The following is a 19,113-nucleotide window of genomic DNA, read 5'->3' on the forward strand; positions in this document are numbered from 1 at the left end:
TTTTTAAGTGCCCCTCCATAAAATACTAGAAAAATATCTAGGAGGAAAGGGAGAAACTGTCAGTTACTGGCAAGTGAGGGAAAAAGAAGACACAGTTCTTTACACCAATGTGTCAATAACACAATGACCTGTATGTGTACTTTCTATTAACTGAGTCCAGCCCACTGACATTTTCTGTATTGTGCAGAAGAAAAAGGAAGCCATAAATTAACTTAGGTCCTTACTTTAATTACAGAAACCCATGGAAGTTCTATCAATTATCCAAAAGAAAAATAGTGCAGGCCTGATTTATGTATGTTTCTGCCACTTAAATCATTGTTTTATGAATTCCACACAATTACTTCCATAAAATCTGCAATCAATATATCAATTAAAACTATGCCCCTACCACTTGCCCTTGAGTTTCAGAGAAGTGAATGAGGAATTGATTTTGCCTTTTGATAACATTCAGGTTCCCGAGCATTTGCCCATGATATCTTTTTTTGAGGAGGGAGGGGTATCAAGGTGAAAATTTCAGGGGAAATGATCATTAATCTTTCGTTAACTTTAGGATTTGTCCTGACGTGGATCTAATGTTCAACTCTGGCTTTCATGGAACTGTGGAAAACACACTCACTGACATAGATAAGCAATATGGAACCATAAGGAAATACCTTCTGGAGAACACTTTTCTAGCCCTTAAGAAATAAAACGGACATGTCTGTATCAAGGGGCTTGCTATGGACTGAATTATGTCCTCTCCACCCAAATTCATATGTGGAAGCCGTAACCCCCAATGTGATGGTATTTGGATATGGGGCCTTTTGAGAGGTAATTAGGTTCAGATGAGGTCCTGAGGGGATGGGGCCTTCATAAGATTCGTGCCCTTATATGAAGAAACACCAGAGAGTGCTCTATTCCACCCCCTACCACCTTCTCTCTCTCTGTCTTGTTAAAACATGGGAGAAGGTGGCCATCTGTAAGCCAAGAAGAAAGCCCTCCATAGAGCCCAAGCTTGTTGGCACCCTGATCTTGGACTTCCAGCCTCCAGAACTTTGAGAAAATGAATGTCTGTTGCTGAAGCCTCCCAGGCTATGGTATTTTGTCATAGCAGCCCAATCTCACTAATATGGTGTAAAACAAAACTTGCTCTTGACAGGGATTTTGTAATCCAAAGTGATGTCTAAAAATGATTAGAAAAGACAGATACATTTGCCTATGTAATTAAAAGTGTATGGTGGAATGTGAGCAACATCAATGGTCAAAATAGGAAATACATTTGTAACATCTAAGCTATTTATAGGTTATCCTCCTAATGAACAAGTGTCACTGTGAACTGACAATAAAACGAGAAAAAACTCAAATGGGAAGATGTATACTGGAAATTCAAAAAACGTAAAGTCTAAATGAAAAATGTGAAAGATGATGATCATTAATAGGAAAAAGGCAAATACAAACTAGAACAAATTGAGATGTTATTTTTCACTATGCAATTTGCAAAATAGAGGAAAACATGGCAGTGCTGGCAAGAATGCTGGAAGGGAACCAACAGTTCCATGTTTGGGAATGTTAAATGTAGAAATGGATGTGTAGTGGTAGGTAAGGGTATTTGCAAAAATTTGTACCATTGCCTTGTGGAGGGAATATGAAAAAACGTAGCTTGGGCTGGGCTCGGTGGCTCACACCTGCAATCCCAGCACTTTGGGAGGCCAAGGCTGGCGGATCACAAGGTGAGGAGATTGAGACCATCCTAGCTAACACAGTGAAACCCCTTCTCTACTAAAAATACAAATAAATTAGCCAGGCATGGTGGCGAGCGCCTGTAGTCCCAGCTGCTCCGGAGGCCTGAGACAGGAGAATGGCACGAACACAGGAGGTAGAGTTTGCAGTGAGCCGAGATCGCTCCACTGCACTCCAGCCTGGGCGACAGAGCCGAGACTCCGTCTCGAAAAAAAATAAAAATAAAAACCAAAAAGTGGCTTGAATGAGTATGGATAGAGAATGGTTGAATTGGCTGTCAACCATTTATGCCATTAAACAGTATGAAAATATCTAAAAGGCTTAAAGGGAGATGGTCACAATGTATTAAGTGAAACTAAATATGATTGATAAATGGAATACCCAAGTAACGTCTGTGTATACTCTTCTCTGTAAAGTCAAACTAGTAACACCCTGCCCCCTGCCCCCTGCCCCCTGCCCCCTGCCCCCACCATTGCATATGTATATGTCCTCTCCTGAATAACCACGCAGAAAATGTAGAAAGATACTGGGCATCTACACACATTTTAAGGGTTTGTGTTACTGAATAAAGGGATATTATTCCCACATTATTCCAATTGTGTGTGTATGTGTGTTTATTTGCACACTTCACACTGATTGCAATGAGCACCTGTGACAATTGTAATTTAAAATATATTCATAAAATCCTGAAGAAAACAAAATAAATATTGACGTCCTTCTGGAAACATCTACTTCATATGTAAATCAGGATCTGTGATAGCTTGCTTTGCTAATCTGAATCAGAAGGGAACTTTTTCATTCATGGAACCAATGATTTACCTTTTGATATGTCAACTAATGAAATTGAAATTCATGTTTTAATTTGGAAGAGATGTGGTATGTTCTTTACCTTCTTGTTTCTGCCTGGTGCCAATTTTGATGTTGGGCATTCGCCATATGTGAAACAGCGCTGTCACTAATACAGCTAGCACGTTTTCCGTAGACGAAAGGAACAGGCTTACCGCTGGCCTTTGGAATGGGGTGGACAGTCCACATGTCAGCAGCCCTGCCCGTTTCACTAAGCCTTTCTGTTAAGGGGTTGCATTGTTTCTGTTGAAAGCCTATTGAAAAATACTAATTGCAAATGTTTTCCATTTGATACTAGGTGATGTTGCCTAATTCTCTAGAGTTTTGTTCTTTCTTCATTTAAGTCGTATAGAAAGTGAGCCCATTTTATACTCTGGATGAGAGTAGTTTATTAGGACGTGTAAGAGGACCCATGATGACCTGTGACACAATTTGAACTAGGGTTTTAAACCCGCATGAAGTTCGGGGTGAGGGAGAAAAACTGGAGTCATTTGGGGTCCGATGGAAGACTCTAAGGAATTAGATTGTATGGAAACAAAGTTTTGAGTGAAAAATCTTTCTCTTAATACTTTCATGTGTCCTGGGTCACATTATTAGGATGATCCACTTAATGGCGGGGGGGGGGGGGGGGGGGGGGGGGCGCGGGAAGCTCACCATTATGCAAAAATGCATCTGCAAAAGCAGAGAACTTCAGTAGGAATTATTTTCATTACAGACTAACCCAGCAGGGTTCCTTTAAAAACCATCTCCCCTACTGCATTTAAGGGTGTTATTTACAGATGATTAGCTATTTGGCTAGGAAGAGGTACAATTTAAGTCTTAAAAAAATCTAAGGCCAGTTAAAGATCCACGGAGGAAAAAAAAATGCATAAAAACCAAAAACAAAACTCCAGAGTTATCTTGTAAGTCAGTAGACACATAGGATCCAACATAACCAAAGGGTAATTTACACACAGCTTTCTTCAGGAGCACAGCTGTTAAACAAATGAGGAACACACACATTTTCAAGTTAAAAAACAACAGCATCCTACGTGATTGCTGAGAAGTATGGTAACCTCAGCTTCCAGGGCAATGGTTGGATTCCTAGAGAAAAAGTCTGCACCCATCAGAGCTCAAAGACAAAATATGTGACTCTCAGCCCTGTGCAAATCGAACCTGTTAGGAGGAGAACAATCCTGGATGACCATGAATATAACTCTGTGTGTGTGTGTGCGTGCACAGGCCTGCATGCAAACATGACCCTTTATGTGCTGGCTGACCTGTTGCAGGAAATGGGGAATGGCTCTATACTGGAATATGCATCTAATCCGGAAGAGAAAAACGTAAGGGAATGTTGCAAAGTCAGCAGTCCACAAACAGCCTAGACCAAAAAGCCATAAAGGAGAAAGGAAACCGCAGCAATGTATCTTAGGGATGTGCAGACAAACTTAACATTCAACACCAATGCACAGCCTGTACATAGAAATAACTGAAGGCCCCTCTGTCTACCCAACTGGAGACGGAGAGGTCTCAGAGTCGGTCACCATTACAAAATACTAATCGAGCTTGACAATCTGAAGACCCTTGCTTAAGCATTGACAAGTGAAGATTCTTAATGTAAGAAAATAGTTTTTGTTTTGCTTTTTAATGGGGTAGTAAAATTAGCTATTTTCTTTAAAACTGCTCTATCAACAGGCATTTATTTTAATATTTTTGAAAAATTGCTATGAACCTAAGTTCTCAAGAATAGGGGAAGAGGTTAAAATATAACATGAAACAACAGAATACTATGGGGCCATTAACATATTTTTATAAAAAGCACATGGCATGATATAAAATGTGCAGGTAATATGACTGATACAATTTAGAAATGAAGGATTGTTGGATGCACATTATACAATTTCCATAACTGTAAATTTTTACTTTAAACATAGAAAAAAGTAGTTACACACAGTTCAGTGATACTGTATTTTTTAATACTAAAATCGACTCTTTAAATTGGAGATCAGTACACTTCTTCTGTAAAGAGCCAGACTGTTAAAATGTTAGGCTTTGCAGGCCACCTAGGTCTCTGGCACATTCTTCGGTTTTGTTTTGTTTTTTCAATCCTTGGAAAATCTAAAAACCATTCTTAGTTCATAAGCCTTGTAACACAGGCCACGGGCTGGGTTGGGTGATCTTTGCTTTAGATGGTTTCATTTTCTCTGTATGCTTTGACTATTTTATTATGGAGAACTTGGGAAATATTTTCATGGCACAGTGAAAGATGCTTCCCCAGTTCACTTTAGAACAGCTATACCAATTCAAACTAGTACACTTTTGGAGTTGTTTTGTTCACTTCTGTAAAGAAAATTGAAATATAGATATGTTTATATCATCATATAAAGCCATACTGTCCAATATGGTAACCATTAGCCCTATATGGCTAATAAATGCAACATAAAAATGATTGCCTCAGTTCCATCAGCACTGTGCTGGATAGCATCAAGATTTTATCCCAGACACTTATATAGGGCTGCAATGTTAGACCCAGCCCTATGGTAAGTTTTGGCACACCAACTCTCCTTCAGAAAATAATACAGAGAAGGAAGACCAGGTAAATGGAACAGTGATCAGATTTAGTCAAATGGATTCAGAAACGCAGCTGAAGGTTGAATAATTTTCCCAGGTTCAGAAGACAAATCTGTTACACACTGGCTATGGGATTGCCCTCCATTTCCTCAGTTGTAAAGCAACCATTGTGATACCTACCTGGTGCTGGTTTTGAGAGGAAAACACAAGGCTAGACATGTGAAAATGTGTAGTAGCATTACAATTTCAGGAGACACATGCACACACATTTACACTGGCCCCAAGGAGGCCCTTCTGAATTTGTGGTCACAAATTCAGAAAGAACTACTTCTTGCCAGTATGGTAAGATTTGGGCTTCTTGGGAGGCACAGAAAAATGTCTTGCATTTAATGAATGCCAAAATTGCCATTAAAGATTATACTCTGGGCCAGGCATGGTGGCTCATGCCTGTAATCCCAGTACTTTGGGGGGTTGAGGTGGGTGGATCATCATTTGAGGTCAGGAGTTCGAGACTAGCCTGGCCAACATGGGGAATTCTCGTCTTTACTAAAAATACAAAAATTAGTAGGAGTGGTGGTGCATGCCCATAATCCTGGCTGCTTGGGAGGCTGAGTCATGAGAATTGCTTGAGCCCAGGAGGCAGCAGTTGCTGTGAGATAAGATGGCACCACTGCACTCCAGCCTGAGTAACAGAGTGAGACTTAGTCTCAAAATCAACAACAACAACAAACCTAATTGTGAGAAACAACTGGCCGTCAGACCTCCTGAATACTTCAGACCCTTGGGTGTGTCACATGATATTTTTGGTTCCCTGTGACTGTGGTAACCTTTGCCCCAACAGTGAGGAGGTTGCTTTTCCTCAGCTTCACAATTTAGGAAATGAAGATGTTTGGCTTTGGCATGATGGTGAGGATTCTCCTGTGTCTTATCCCTCAAGCCTGGTACTCCTGCTCTCCTCCCCATCCTTGCCTTTTATAACTACTCTGAGAAGCAGCCCCCAACCCTACTCCAGGCACCCAGACTTACTTTTAAGCACTGACCCTGAAGACAACTCATTCAGCAGTTATGGGAACTTCACAGGATTTACACACATTGTATAGAACACGTGATAAAGTTTCAGCTGTGGCTGGGAGACTCTTTCAGAAGGGGTATAACCTCTGGGAGAACATGGTAGAGTCAGTGGTAACTTTAATTCTTCTGCCTGCTCTGGGAATTGGGGTGAGGGTAGGGCATCCTTCAACCCAGAGCATCCATCTGAGGCAGAGAAATCTTCGGTTCTTCTACGTCAACATTGTGATCTACTTCCTGTATTTTGGGTCTCTTACCTCCAGGACCTGATGGCTAGACTTACCTATGTTTACAAGTGCCCCAACTTTTTAAAAGACAATTATTTAGTGTTGCTACCCCTGCACTTGATTAAATTGGGGGGGGGGGAAACCACATTTCTCTCTCTGCTCCTCCTCCTGCTCCTCCTCCTCCTGATGCTCCTCCTGCTCCTGATGATCCTCCTCCTGCACCTCCTGCTCCTGATGATCCTCCTCCTGCACCTCCTGCTCCTGCTCCTCCTCCTCCTCCTGCTCCTGCTCCTCCTCCTGCTCCTGTTCCTCCTGCTCCTGTTCCTCCTTATTGGAATTACATAGCAAAGGACAGAACAGCCTAGGAAACAAGTGACTAGCTGCACCGTGAGACAACTGTGTACAAGAATTCTGCTGGTCAAGCATCTTTTGCTAGGCAACGGTGCCTTTTGGGTGGCCTGTATATGCTATTTAAACTATTTTTACATTAATTTGCAAAGCTATGATAGAAGGCAGGCAATAAGCTAGAGCTTCCCACCCTCCCATGCCCCTCCCCACCAACCCCATGCCCACATTCCCAACTGTTGGGACCCAATCCTGATGGATCTAACAAAGAATGTCCAGGACATCTGGGAAGTGGCATGGGAGACAGAGACATGCTTATGAAAATTAACTTCACCTCAGAGAGAGCCACAGAGAGGGAGGGGCAGAGGGAGGGGGAGAGCACTTACATGGCAGGGAAGGTGATTGGACTCAGATTTATGTCACAAAACAAAAAGAGCCACGACAGTGGGCTTACTTGCAGAAGTATATACAAGTGAACTGGGGGCACTGTACATGGAAGATCCCTCCTGGTTGGCCTGGCACAACAGGACCGTGCCTACGAAAGAGAGAGAGAGATGGTATCTGGTTTGGGAATTGGCACACTACACCTGAGAGATCACGGCAATGCAACGGAGAAACGCAGAGAAATGAAAACAGCCACATCCCAGAGCGCAGGACAAGGGCACCCAACAAAGCCCCCTGCCTTAGCCAAAGGGAATCAACGGAAGCCCCCCCACCCTCAGCAACCCGGCCCGCCAAGCACACGTCATGACTTTTCACACGGGGTTGTGTAGCATGCTCTGGTTGCCCCAGGGCCCAGGTTCAGATCAGGAATGGAAGCAGCGTGGTATCCTGAAAAGGGAACTTGAGAAATATTGGAGGGAACTAGAGAGTAAGCCTCACTCAAACACCTCTTCACTGTGTGTGATCTGGCAAGTCACGGTACCTCTCTGTGCCTCAGTGTTTCCATCTGGAAAACAGGGGTAAATATACCTACCTCCAAGAAGGGCTGTGCATCGTATGACTGGAGATGTACCCAGGGCAGGGGCTGGCATGTAATAATCACTCAATTAATAGTAAGCATACATGTTGATACGTTTATGGAAAACTATACCTTCCTTCAAACATCAGTCTTTCCGAATCGGTTCTTCAGAGGAAGAACCAAAGTAAGGCAGAGAAAGAAAAATTGCAACTTTTTGCCATCCCTGGGACCCACCCTGGACCCACACTGGACACTGGGTGAGAGAATCTTTGGCTTCTGCATTCCCACTTTCTTCCCTAAAGCTCTCTGCCTTCCAGCCAGAGAGGCTGCCTAGCTCATCCTGCAAACCGCGGCTGCATTGCAGCAATGACTTGCCGCCTCCTGATTTAAAGCGAAGGGCACTAGGTTTATCCTCGCAAGATGGAATTTTACAGCGGCGAATAATGGTGGAATCCTGACATACCTCCTCAATCTATGACAGATTTTGAACAACCACCCACTCCAGGGATGACTGGGGTCAGGAATTGTTAGGGTATCAATTCTACTTTCCCACTGCTGCAAGACTCAAACTCTAAGACTGAAAAGAATTAGAATTCTGAGGAGTTTTAAGGCCATTACTGGTGATGGAAATGCCTCCCTGTGGTTTCTGGTCACTTCCCTGGCGAGGGAAGGTCAACCACCCCAGTTTGATTTGGGTTCCCCTGTCAGGACCACCACGGGAAAGCAATCTCCCAGGGTAAGAAGCCAACCTTACAAGTTCCCCAGAACAGGGAACTTTTCTACATCCCTGGAGACTTGCCCTAGGGAATAGTTCTGTGATCCTTCTGTATCTTCCCTACGATCAACAAAAATGTAGTTTCAACTTCCAAAGTGTGTGGGGCCCTGCTACATAGAGGGACTGCGGGGGATGTCATCAACGGAGAGTAAACCAGATACAGTTCTTGCTAACCCATCTCACTCTTCCCCTGTTACCAGTCTGACAACTCCATCCACTCTTTGCCAGGGAGAAGTGGCCCAGGATCAGAGGTTCCACCTGAAGGAATGTCCCATAGTCCTTTTCAATCTGGTATCCTATGCTTATAGCTGGAGAAGAACCACCCCCACCCCCAAAATAGCCCTTCACACAACAGTGAAATTAACTTGAAAATAACTAACCTTCTCTCGGTAGTAAATACATCAAGAGTCTGGAGGGGTGTCAGTCATGATCCACCTGTGCTAAACTAGTAGTTCTTTCTTCTTCATTTAAAAACAGTGTATTGGCCAGGTGTGGTGGCTCATGCCTGTCATTCCAGTAGTTTGGGAGGCCAAGGCAGGTAGATCACCTGAGGTTAGGAGTTCGAGACCAGCCTGGCCAACATGGTGAAATCTTCTCTCTAATAAAAATACAAAAATGAGCTGGGCATGGTGGAAGGCGCCTGTAATTCCACCTGCTCACGAGGCTGAGGCAGAAGAATCGCTTGAACCCAGGAGGTGGAGGTTGCAGTGAGCCGAGATCACGTCACTGTACTCCAGCCTGGGTGACAAGAGTGAAACTCCCCCTCAAAAAAAAAAAAAAAAAAAAAAGTTTATCACAAGGTATGAGATGATCCTTTACATGGTTTAACCTCTCCTCAGGTATTTCCAGTTTTAGCAGGTCACTGGGGATTAATAACAAACAAACCAAACTTCAAAGAATGGAGATTGGGATATGAAACCAACCAAGGGGAGGCAAGCTACCTACACCAGGAAGGACAGTTAGTCTCCTCTACAGTCAGTGCTCTTTATTGATGAGTACTCCTGTGTGACTCTGCAGTGGTTATCCATGTGCTTCTGCTCACTGCTAGAAATCTTAGAAATGAATGTTTCTATAGGACACACAGAGTTATCAGATCAGAATAATCTAGAATAGGATCCTAGCAGGTGGATTTAGGGAAAGCTCCTCAGCCTTCTTCTCCTGTACATGCCTGGTTAGAAAAAACACTTTTAAAATCAGATCTGAAGTTTCTTGGGGTGCCTAAATTTCAAGAGAAAAATGTATAACTGTAACAAAAACATATGCGGAAGGACATTTCAGTATTGTATGGTTAAAACCCTTGGGTCAATTTTCAATATCCTTGATGCAATTTATAGAATACCACTGGGACACAGCACAGATTTTTGCCTGGAAAGCTAACCTCTGGCAGGGCATAATGAAGCATTCCTAATTTTTTTTTAAGCTGTGGATTCTGAGAACCTGGACTGAAATAACTTCTTTTGGATACTTTCTTAATAGTAAAACAAACAAACAAACAAACAAAAAAAAACTTTATGCAATGATTTTGACCTTTTGTAAAACAAAATCTATGCCTTCACAGGACTTGGTTTTTGTTTTATCTAAAAGCATCCTCCAATTTAATTTGCAAAGTACTTACTGTATGTTCCCTTAGTGCTTTGTGACCTTTTCTTAAAAGGAAGCTTTGAATTCAACAAAACCAAAGCAGCAGAGAACACTGCAACCTCCTTGCATTTTTTTGGGGCAGGGAAGGGTAAGTGTGTTTGTTTTAAAAAGTAAGTCAAATAGGTAATAAGGTACAAGTAGCAGTATGAAGAGTGCCTACAATGTCATTCCAAGTGCTTCTCTACATAGCCTCAACATAGCTCTTCAGTGAGTCCACTGAGCTGGATCTTCTGTCCGTCCCTAGCCTTCAACATAAACCTTCTACTGTCAGATGCCAGGAATCTTCATCTGTACTTCTCAGACTTCCGTGCTTTTAACAAATTCCTTATAATTTAAGGATGGCAACTGGGGTCAATTTATACCACTACCTACCCACTCTAGCCAGAATGGAATTAATCAGTTTCAGTATTATCCTTTCCTATTGACCTGGAATCCTCACAAGCATTCTCAACACAGCCAGTAGGCAATGATTCCCATTTGATTAGAGTTGAAGGGAATCAGACCTTCATGCCATTCCTGCTCTTAGAGTTAAACCATTTGAAACTGATTTTTTTTTTTTTTTGGACAAATAGAATTGAATGTTGCCAAGTTCATGTGGTTCAACTTAAACAAAAAAGTGGCTTCCCTTGTCCTTCTCCAATGTAGTTTAAAAGTGACTAGTCCTCAGGGGTGAATTAGTCACCCCCTATTCTATGCTCTGATCTTACATTTTTAAACCTCCCTGATAGATCCTTCGTGGTCCTGTACTACAATTTTCTACTTACATATTGGTCATCTGAACTCCAAAATCCAGCTGGGGTAGAGCCAAATCATATGCATCTTTTCATCCCCAGCACCTAGCAAAATACCTGCTCCTCAGAAGGATTAATGCATATGATTGAATTATAATACATTTTTTAAAAGAACTCTCCACTTCTATCTTTGCTAAAAAGTGTTTTTTTTTTTTTTTCCAACCAATCCTTCTACCTATTGTTCATGGCAGGAAATTTGCATGCCTAAAGTTTAAATAGACTTACAAACTACATCTAACTTTTATAGATTGAAATAGCTTCAATCTATTTCACGTGTTGTCTCTTCTTTCCTGGTTCTTATAAAGTTGGCTCATCCAGTCTAACAAGAAACCTGGGCAGCCCGGACTGTCGATGACTGTATCAGCACCTGGCAGAGACTGAGCTCCATGGGACAGACCTCAATCTCAGAATAATCAGAGCCCGTTCCAAAACCTGTCACACTTGCCTGCTCTGAGTGCTGGGTCATCAGCATCCCCACATCCTGGCAAGATGTCCCACAGCCACTCTCCAGCAGGATTTGGAATCCTCCAGTGAGGAAGGGGTAAGCCAGGGTCAAGGCCTCAGATTGGGCATCAGAACCCTTTCTGCTCAGCCACAGTCTCCCTGCAGTGTGTAGGGGATCATTCCTGGCCCCTGAAGGGGCCGGGACAACCCTAGAAAGTATGCTTCCCATCACAGACAGGAAGAAGGAAGTGTTGAAAAGTGTTTACTCTGCTGCCAACCCTGAAGTGAGGAAAACTGGACTCAAACCGGAACAGCAGTGCGGTTTCACCCCTCCGTGCCTTTGCAGAGGCTTTGTCTTTTTCCAGGAAATCTTTTCCTTACTCTAGATAACTCCTTTCTGGATTCAGCTCTGCCTTCTCCTAGAAACCCTATCTATGTACCTTTGTGTGGCCAAGTTCAGCTTCCTTTCTCTGCTTTTTAAAATTGTGTTGTTGTAATTTATTTAGAGAGTGTCTTCCCCCATTGATGCTACTAATTCAAAGAGATCAGGAATCATGTGTTTATCTTCCTATCCTCATGCATTCAGGAACCTAGACTAAGAGGCAGGAAGCAAATGAAGAGAGAATCCAAAGGTTTCTGATAGGCAGTCGTGCTATACTTTCAAGAAATAAAGTTAAAATGCAGGATGGGAAGCAAGAAAAGGGTGTTTTGGCAATGTCTGCCCCTTCCCTTTTAGTATCAAGTAGGCACAGTTCCAAGCCAGCACATGGTGAATAACTAGAACCTTTCCTACATAATTTCCAAATTAAAAAAAAAAAAATGTGAAAGGAACATCCCAACTGCCTGGCAACTGGGAGCGGTCAGTTAGCTTCATGAGCTCCAAGATGAAGATGTGTTAGAATATCTGAAGGATCCCCTGGAAGACGCAGAGAGCAACAGCTAGACTTTATGAAATAGCTAAGATGGAATGAGTATTTTGGGTACCTGTGCAGGAAGTTTCTGTATATGTCTTCCACTGTCTGTACCTCTAATACAGGAGTTATTAAGAAATTAAGGCAGATAGTAAGGGTAAACGTTCTAGGTGGAAATTTTCCTGTCACAAGAAAGCACCCCCAAACCATCTCTTTTCTAACAGAAAAGACTGCTTGAAGAGCTGGGCAGGAAAGCTTTGATATGCAAATACCAGCCATTAGAAACAGGGTTCACTCAGTATGGTGATTCCTGCTGTCTTCTCATCACTACCTGTGCCCAGTGTAATGGCCACCTCCAGATAACACCATGTGTTCAGAACATCATGGCGACCCGCATTTACATATTAAAGGACTAAGGTGGGAGGGCCAGGTTTTTTGCCAGCTACGCAAATGACACACCTGGCCAAACCAATCCCCTGGGCTGTATGCAAATCAGACACCACCTCCTCCAGCCTCCCCTATAATCTACCACTTCTCTGCCACACACAGGCTTTCTCTTTGTTCCATGCCCCTTTCCCTGGTCTCTGTACGGGGAAGCGGTTCTTTTCTTGCTTCCTCCTTTCTTGCCTATTACACTTTTCGCTTCTTAAAACCACTCCACGTGTGTCCGTGTTACTTCTATCAGTGCAAGACCAAGAACCTTGACATTCCTCCTCTACAAACCTCTGTGTGCTGGTGCAGAGTCACACAAAAATAGAACTCTCCACTGAGATCTGGCTTTCCTAATGTCACTCAGCCAAGGAAAGAAGCTTACTCTGGAAAGAGGGCTAAGAGGAGCACCCTAGAACCCTGCAGGGCAACGGCTGAGTGAGTACAAGCGCTTATTAGTCCTTCTGCCTCTAGTGTTCAGCTAGGAGACTATGGTGTAGTGAGTATTGTCATTCATTTGGCAGGTACTTATTGGCATCTACTAGTGTATGTGCCAGGCACTGTGCTGGGCTTTGGGGCACATCTGTTGAACTCCATGTGCTTTTCCAGAGCATGACACGTTATCACTTTTAGTGCTCATATGCTCAGTAACAAATGTATACATGAAAAGGAACAAAAGAATGATTCTGAATATCAAACCAAACCTTAGTCTACATAACTAGTCACATTGCTCACTAAGTATAATTATTTGAGAACAATTTTTATTAGATAAAACTATTATGGTTTTGGCCAAAATTCTATATTTCTGCTAAATAATGCTATCATAACTGAAAGTTTAGTAGAAATAGGAATCAATGCTAGAAATGTTTCGATTCTACATCAAGAAAAAGCTTTCTTCAATATTTGCCGAAGAATATTTACTTTGCATTTGTCCCTCCATAACAGGGGTGTGATGTCATTAGTCCTTCCTTACTGACATTAAAAGAGGCACAAAACAACTAAGTCTTTTCCCAAAAGCTTTACCAGAGGTAAATTTTAGATGAAAAACAAGTTGTTTGGGTTCCTAAATTGTCACTCATTTCATCAATGAGTCCTTCCTTCAGTCCATTATGGTAGAATCATTTTTAAATGTTATAACTCTGAGTACTTCAGAATGTGACTACTTGCAGAGAGGTCTTTAAAGGTGTAATTAAGTTAAAATGAGGCCATATGGGTGGGCGTTAATCTGACACATCTCCTTACAAGAAGAGATGAGGACACACAGGGAAACCCACGTGAAGACAGAGAAGATGGCCATCTGCAAGCCAAGGAGAGAGGCCTCAGAAGAAACCAACCCTGCCAACACATGATCTCAGATTTCCAGCATCCAGAATTGTGAGAAAATAAATTTCTGTTTAAGCCAGGCTTCCCCAACCCCCGGGGCCACAGACCTTACTGGGCCACACAGCAGGAAGTGAGCTGCAGGTGAGCGAAGCAAAGCTTCATGTGTATTGACAGCCTGTCCTCATTGTTCACATTACCGCCTGAGCTCCACCTCCTGTCAGATTTTCTCAAAAGTGGGAATCTTATTGTGAACTGAGCATGCTAGGGATCTTGGTTGTGTGTTCCTTATCAGAATCTAATGCCTGATCTGTTACTGCCTGCCATCACCCCCAGATGGGACTGTCTAGTTGTAAGAAAACGAGCCCAGGGTTCCCACTGATTCTACATTATGGCGAGTTGTATAATTAATTCATTATATATTACAATGTAGTAATATTAGAAATAAAGTACACAAGAAATGCACTTGAATCATCCTGAAACCATCCCCCTTACCTGATCCGTGGAAAAACTGCCTTCCACAAAACCCAACCCGGGTGCCAGAATGGTTGGGGACTGCTAGTTAAGCCACCCAGTCTGTGATACTTTGCTATAGCAGCACCAGCCAACTAATACACCTACCTACCTTATCATGAGGGTCCCCGATAAAGTGACCCCCAAGCCTCAAACTTCTCTTGGACCTAGAAGCCAAAGAGGTTACCATGAGGTCCCTATCGATGGAGGTGACTGCTTTCAATTGACAGATTTATCCAAAATTTACCCAAAGCCCCAATAGACTGTGGATAGTTTTACAGTCACGCAGTTTTCGACATCAGACTAGCGTTGAGCTAATCCACGTAAGAATATTTTCACAGTTAATCCCTAATGCTTTTATACCAGCCTGAAAGATGAACTGCTCTGAAGGGTTATTGGTAGAGTTTTAAGTATAAGGATATTTCCATTTGGGCACAGATGTTGCAGAAAAAATGTTGCTCGGAATGTTTACTTCTTATAAATCAAATCATGTTTTAATTGTACCAAGGGATTTCCATATTTAAAGGGGCCCTGAAGCGAATCTGTCTATAGTGTAAATAATCCCTCACTCCAATTTATTTTTATAAGCTTCGGTTTTTGTAATATTCAAGAAGAAATACACCACTGCTTGTTTGTTTCCTCTTTGTGCTTTTTATTTTTACATTACTTGAGACTTTTTGGAGAAGTCACAAGAATAATACAAAGAAGAACAATTTGTTCCTTGATTGTTTATTGTTTGAATATTTTAAGGACTCACTCAAACTGTTCACTTAATCTCCTGCAACCAAAATTTAGGCTAATAGTGGCATTGACACAAAATATTTAACTTAATATGATAAATCTAACAACAACAGCTCCCAAAGTGTTTTACTGAATCCCTGAGAACCACTGGGTATTCTGTCCAACTTCAACTTAGATTATCATTTACTCTTAATGACCCTCTAGGACTGACACTATTTTTATACCCATTTAATAGATGAAGATATTGGAGCATAGAGAACTCTTTGTTCTTGTCCGAGGTGACTCAGATCTTATGAGGCTGACGGCAAATCATACCAACCAGATTCCTGGACTCATGGTTCTAACAGTCATCTTCTAAATCAAGTGCTGCCCAACTACAGACTTTTGGCCAAATCCAACCTCTTCCCTGCCCCAACCCCCGGCCCCCCACCTATTTTTATATGGTCTGTGAGCTAGGAATGCTTTTTACAATTTAAATGGTTGACAAAAATCACAGCAACATTTCACCAGTGAAAATAGTATGAAACTCAAGTTTCAGTATCTAATAAGTAAAGTTTCATTGGAAGACAGCTACATCTATTCATTTTTGTGTATGGCTGCTTTTCTGCTAAAATGACAGGGCTGAGTAATTGCACAGAGACCTTATGGCCTGCAGAGGCTAAAGTGTTTACTGTTTGGCCCTTTACAGACAAAGTTTGCTGATCAATGTTCTAAGATCCCTTTACGGCTTGGAACAATGCTAACAGTAACTGTCTCTCAGTACACCATTAGCCCTTCCCCAGGGAAATGGCACTAAGTATTTCAGAGGCTATCATTTGATCAATACTTGGCAAAAAATTAATTTTATTTCATTTTTGTTCAAACTTTTTAAAAACACAGGCTTTTAAAAATACTTGCTCAAAATTTATTTTGAATTCATTGTTTCAAAACAATAAAACAATTAGGCCAGATGTGGTGATCCTGCCTGTAATCCCAGCACTTTGGAAGGCCAAAGCAGGCGGATCACTTGAGGCTAGGAGTTCAAGACCAGGCTGGCGAACATGGCAAAACCCCATCTCTAACAACAACAACAACAAAAGTCATGGTGGCATACACCTGTAACCCCAGCTACTTGGGTGACTGAGGCACAAGAATTGCTTGAACCCGTAAGACAGAGGTTGCAATGAGCTGAGCTTACACCACTGCACTCCTGCCTGGGTGATGGAGACTCTGTCTCAAAAAAGAAAGAAATTCAAAAAGTTGTTCCATATAGTATTTGTGGAGGTGTATCAATTTGCTACAACAAAAACAATGGAAATAAGTTTTATCTTGCAAGATGGTTCTCCCTTAAAATTATGGGTGTCAATATATAGATAAGAGGACTACTAGGGCCTTGCTTCTCAAACTCTACTATGCTCCGAATCGCCTGGGACTCTTCTAAATGCAGATTCTTATCTAGGGGGTATGGGGTGGGGCCTGAGACCCTGCATTTCTCATAGGCTTCCAGGGGATGCAGATGGTGCTGACAACAGTAAAATGCTAGGGACTACATGGGAACCTCAGGTACAGCTAATACTGACAGTGCCCATTAAGGTGGCACTGGGTTTCAGGTGCTATACAAGATGTACTCTACATATATGCTTTTTTCTTATCAAACCCAAGAGGAAATGAAAGCTCAGAGACAAAGTATAATAAAGCTAAACTATAAACCAGTTTTGTCTGACTCCAAAGCTTAGACACTCTCTCTCAAAGCTACACCTGTTTATCAATGGTGATACTTCGTCCTGAGTTGATAAAAACACAACCTTCAGCATGAGAATGATCAATACCCATTACCCCCTTTACAACAAAGCCACATCTAAGAATTCTGAAGCTGCCATCTGGCTGGAAACGCCTGACTCTTCTGGGCTACAGATGTTAGCTAGAACCTCCTGATTATGTTTACGAATTTGTAATAGGGTTTTAAATCCAACCAAGGAAGCCTTTGGGCAAAATGTATCTTCTACAGATAAGAAAAATCCTACTTGCAAGATTGGAATAAGACATAGAGGAGGAAAATGCAGAGAGAGGAGAAATAGTGAATGTTTGAGATTTCTATAGTGTTGTTGAAAAAGCATAGGCTTTGAAACTTTTAGCTTTGTTTTGGTTCCTGACCTTGCTGACTTCAAGTGAGTTGACTTCGGGTAAATCGCTGTACTTCTCTGAGCCTCAGTGTTTGCATCTATCAAATAGGGACAAAAATCTGTACTTTATCGAATATTACTGAGGATTAGAACTACGGCATGAAAGTGTTTGGCAAATAGTAATCAGTAAGTGAATCAACAATAATCATGGAAATAGCAATTGTTATTGGGTATCTAAAACAATGATGCTCTGAGGACTTATTTTGGATTTAAGAAAGGAAATAGCAAATTTAGAGCTATTCAACTATTTTGTTTGGCCACTAAACATAATGCTAAACATAATAGTTAATGGCAAATATTTTAGTATTAAATGAATTGCAAGCACTTACATTTGGGAGTTTTAATGTGATAAGACGTGTCTAGCTTCTAGTGGGAAGTCAGGGGACAGACCGTGGGTGTCTGGGTGAGGATTCCTGTCCGGCAGAGCCACTGTGGGCAGTGGTGAGAAGCTACTTGCTATAATCGAGACATAGTGCCTCCAGTTTGGGATATTTCACTTATTTATCTCTCGGCCTGTTCCTAAAAACATTTTAGTTTGCTGTCTCTGATTAGGAAAAAAATTAGAAACTGTCATTCAACTGAAAACAGTGGAGTTTACAAGTCTCTGCAAAGAACCTAGAAGGCCTTCTATACTCTTGACTCATCTTAGGAATAAGAGCCTCTAAGATGCTGTAAGAGCCTGAAAACCTATCTAGAGAGGCTTCTCGATGATTGCTTCTTGCATATTTCAAGTACTATTACAGAACTATTTAGGAGGGACTCTATTAGTGGAATGAGGAGGAGATTCTTCATCTTGAATTGCCCTCCCAAGCCTTCTTAGATTAGGCTTCAAATTTTGACCTCACTTTTTTGGTGAGTAGAAAATACACGTCACCTTTCAGTCTCTCAAAGACTGATTGGATGAAGTTGTCTATGCCTGCCACAACATACACACACACACTCCCCCTTCCCCTGTTCTGGGTAAAAACAAACATAATATTTCAGCTAGTAAAAATCATTTTCAAAAATGAAAGAGAACTAATAGGGAGGATTTCAATCTGTACAATGCCACGTGCACATCAAACAAACACTAGAATCATACAAATTTTTTTTTTTTCTCCAGAGGAAATATCAGTGATATTGGGGTGTTCGTGTTTTAAAATGATACTGGGTTTAATACAATAAGTGTGCATCGATTAACCTTTGCGTCAGATTTAAATATATAACCCATTAACTAATCTCTCAACAAAATAACAGCCGTTGGCATTATTCTTTGAATAATCCTTGTTTAGTTTCCATAATGGTATACAGTTTAATGAAAAACTCATTAGAATGTAGCATACGGCATAATTAATTCTGGCTGATTCTTTTGGTGTAAATAGCTAATGCAGATGCGGAATTCCATTTTCCACTGGCTTTATTAATTTTTCATAAACCAATATTTCCACTGTAATGGGTTATAACACTTCCATGGAAGTTCCAGAAATGCATTAACTGTCATCGATGTAGTCACTCAAAGTAGGGTTTTACCATTTGTCAGTTGGTTTTTCCAAACTACATTTTCAAAAGACAAAGAACAGGACAGCTCTGTTTTATACTTAGAGAATGAGTATCTACATATAATTAACAGAAAGGGTATTAAACACTATTGGGTCAATTTATTTGTATTTACACACCAACTTAATTGGTTG

The 19,113-nt window shown here is 41.5% G+C and overlaps 1 protein-coding gene across 12 annotated transcripts in view; it reads right to left on the bottom strand.

Moving 5' to 3' along the window:
- RBFOX1 (RNA binding fox-1 homolog 1) overlaps window positions 1-19,113 on the bottom strand; it is a 1,702,422-nt gene that overhangs the window by 76,616 nt on the left and 1,606,693 nt on the right. For 9 of the 12 annotated variants that reach the window (XM_025370432.1, XM_025370433.1, XM_025370435.1 and 6 more), the window contains one exon: window positions 7,210-7,290. The exons of the other annotated variants lie outside the window; for them this stretch is intronic. In XM_025370432.1, coding sequence (XP_025226217.1) covers window positions 7,210-7,290 — 81 coding nt within the window. The remainder of the gene's footprint in view (window positions 1-7,209; window positions 7,291-19,113) is intronic. 12 annotated transcript variants of the gene reach the window in all.

This window comes from Theropithecus gelada, chromosome 20, assembly GCF_003255815.1.
Source record: "Theropithecus gelada isolate Dixy chromosome 20, Tgel_1.0, whole genome shotgun sequence".
NCBI lineage: Eukaryota > Metazoa > Chordata > Mammalia > Primates > Cercopithecidae > Theropithecus > Theropithecus gelada.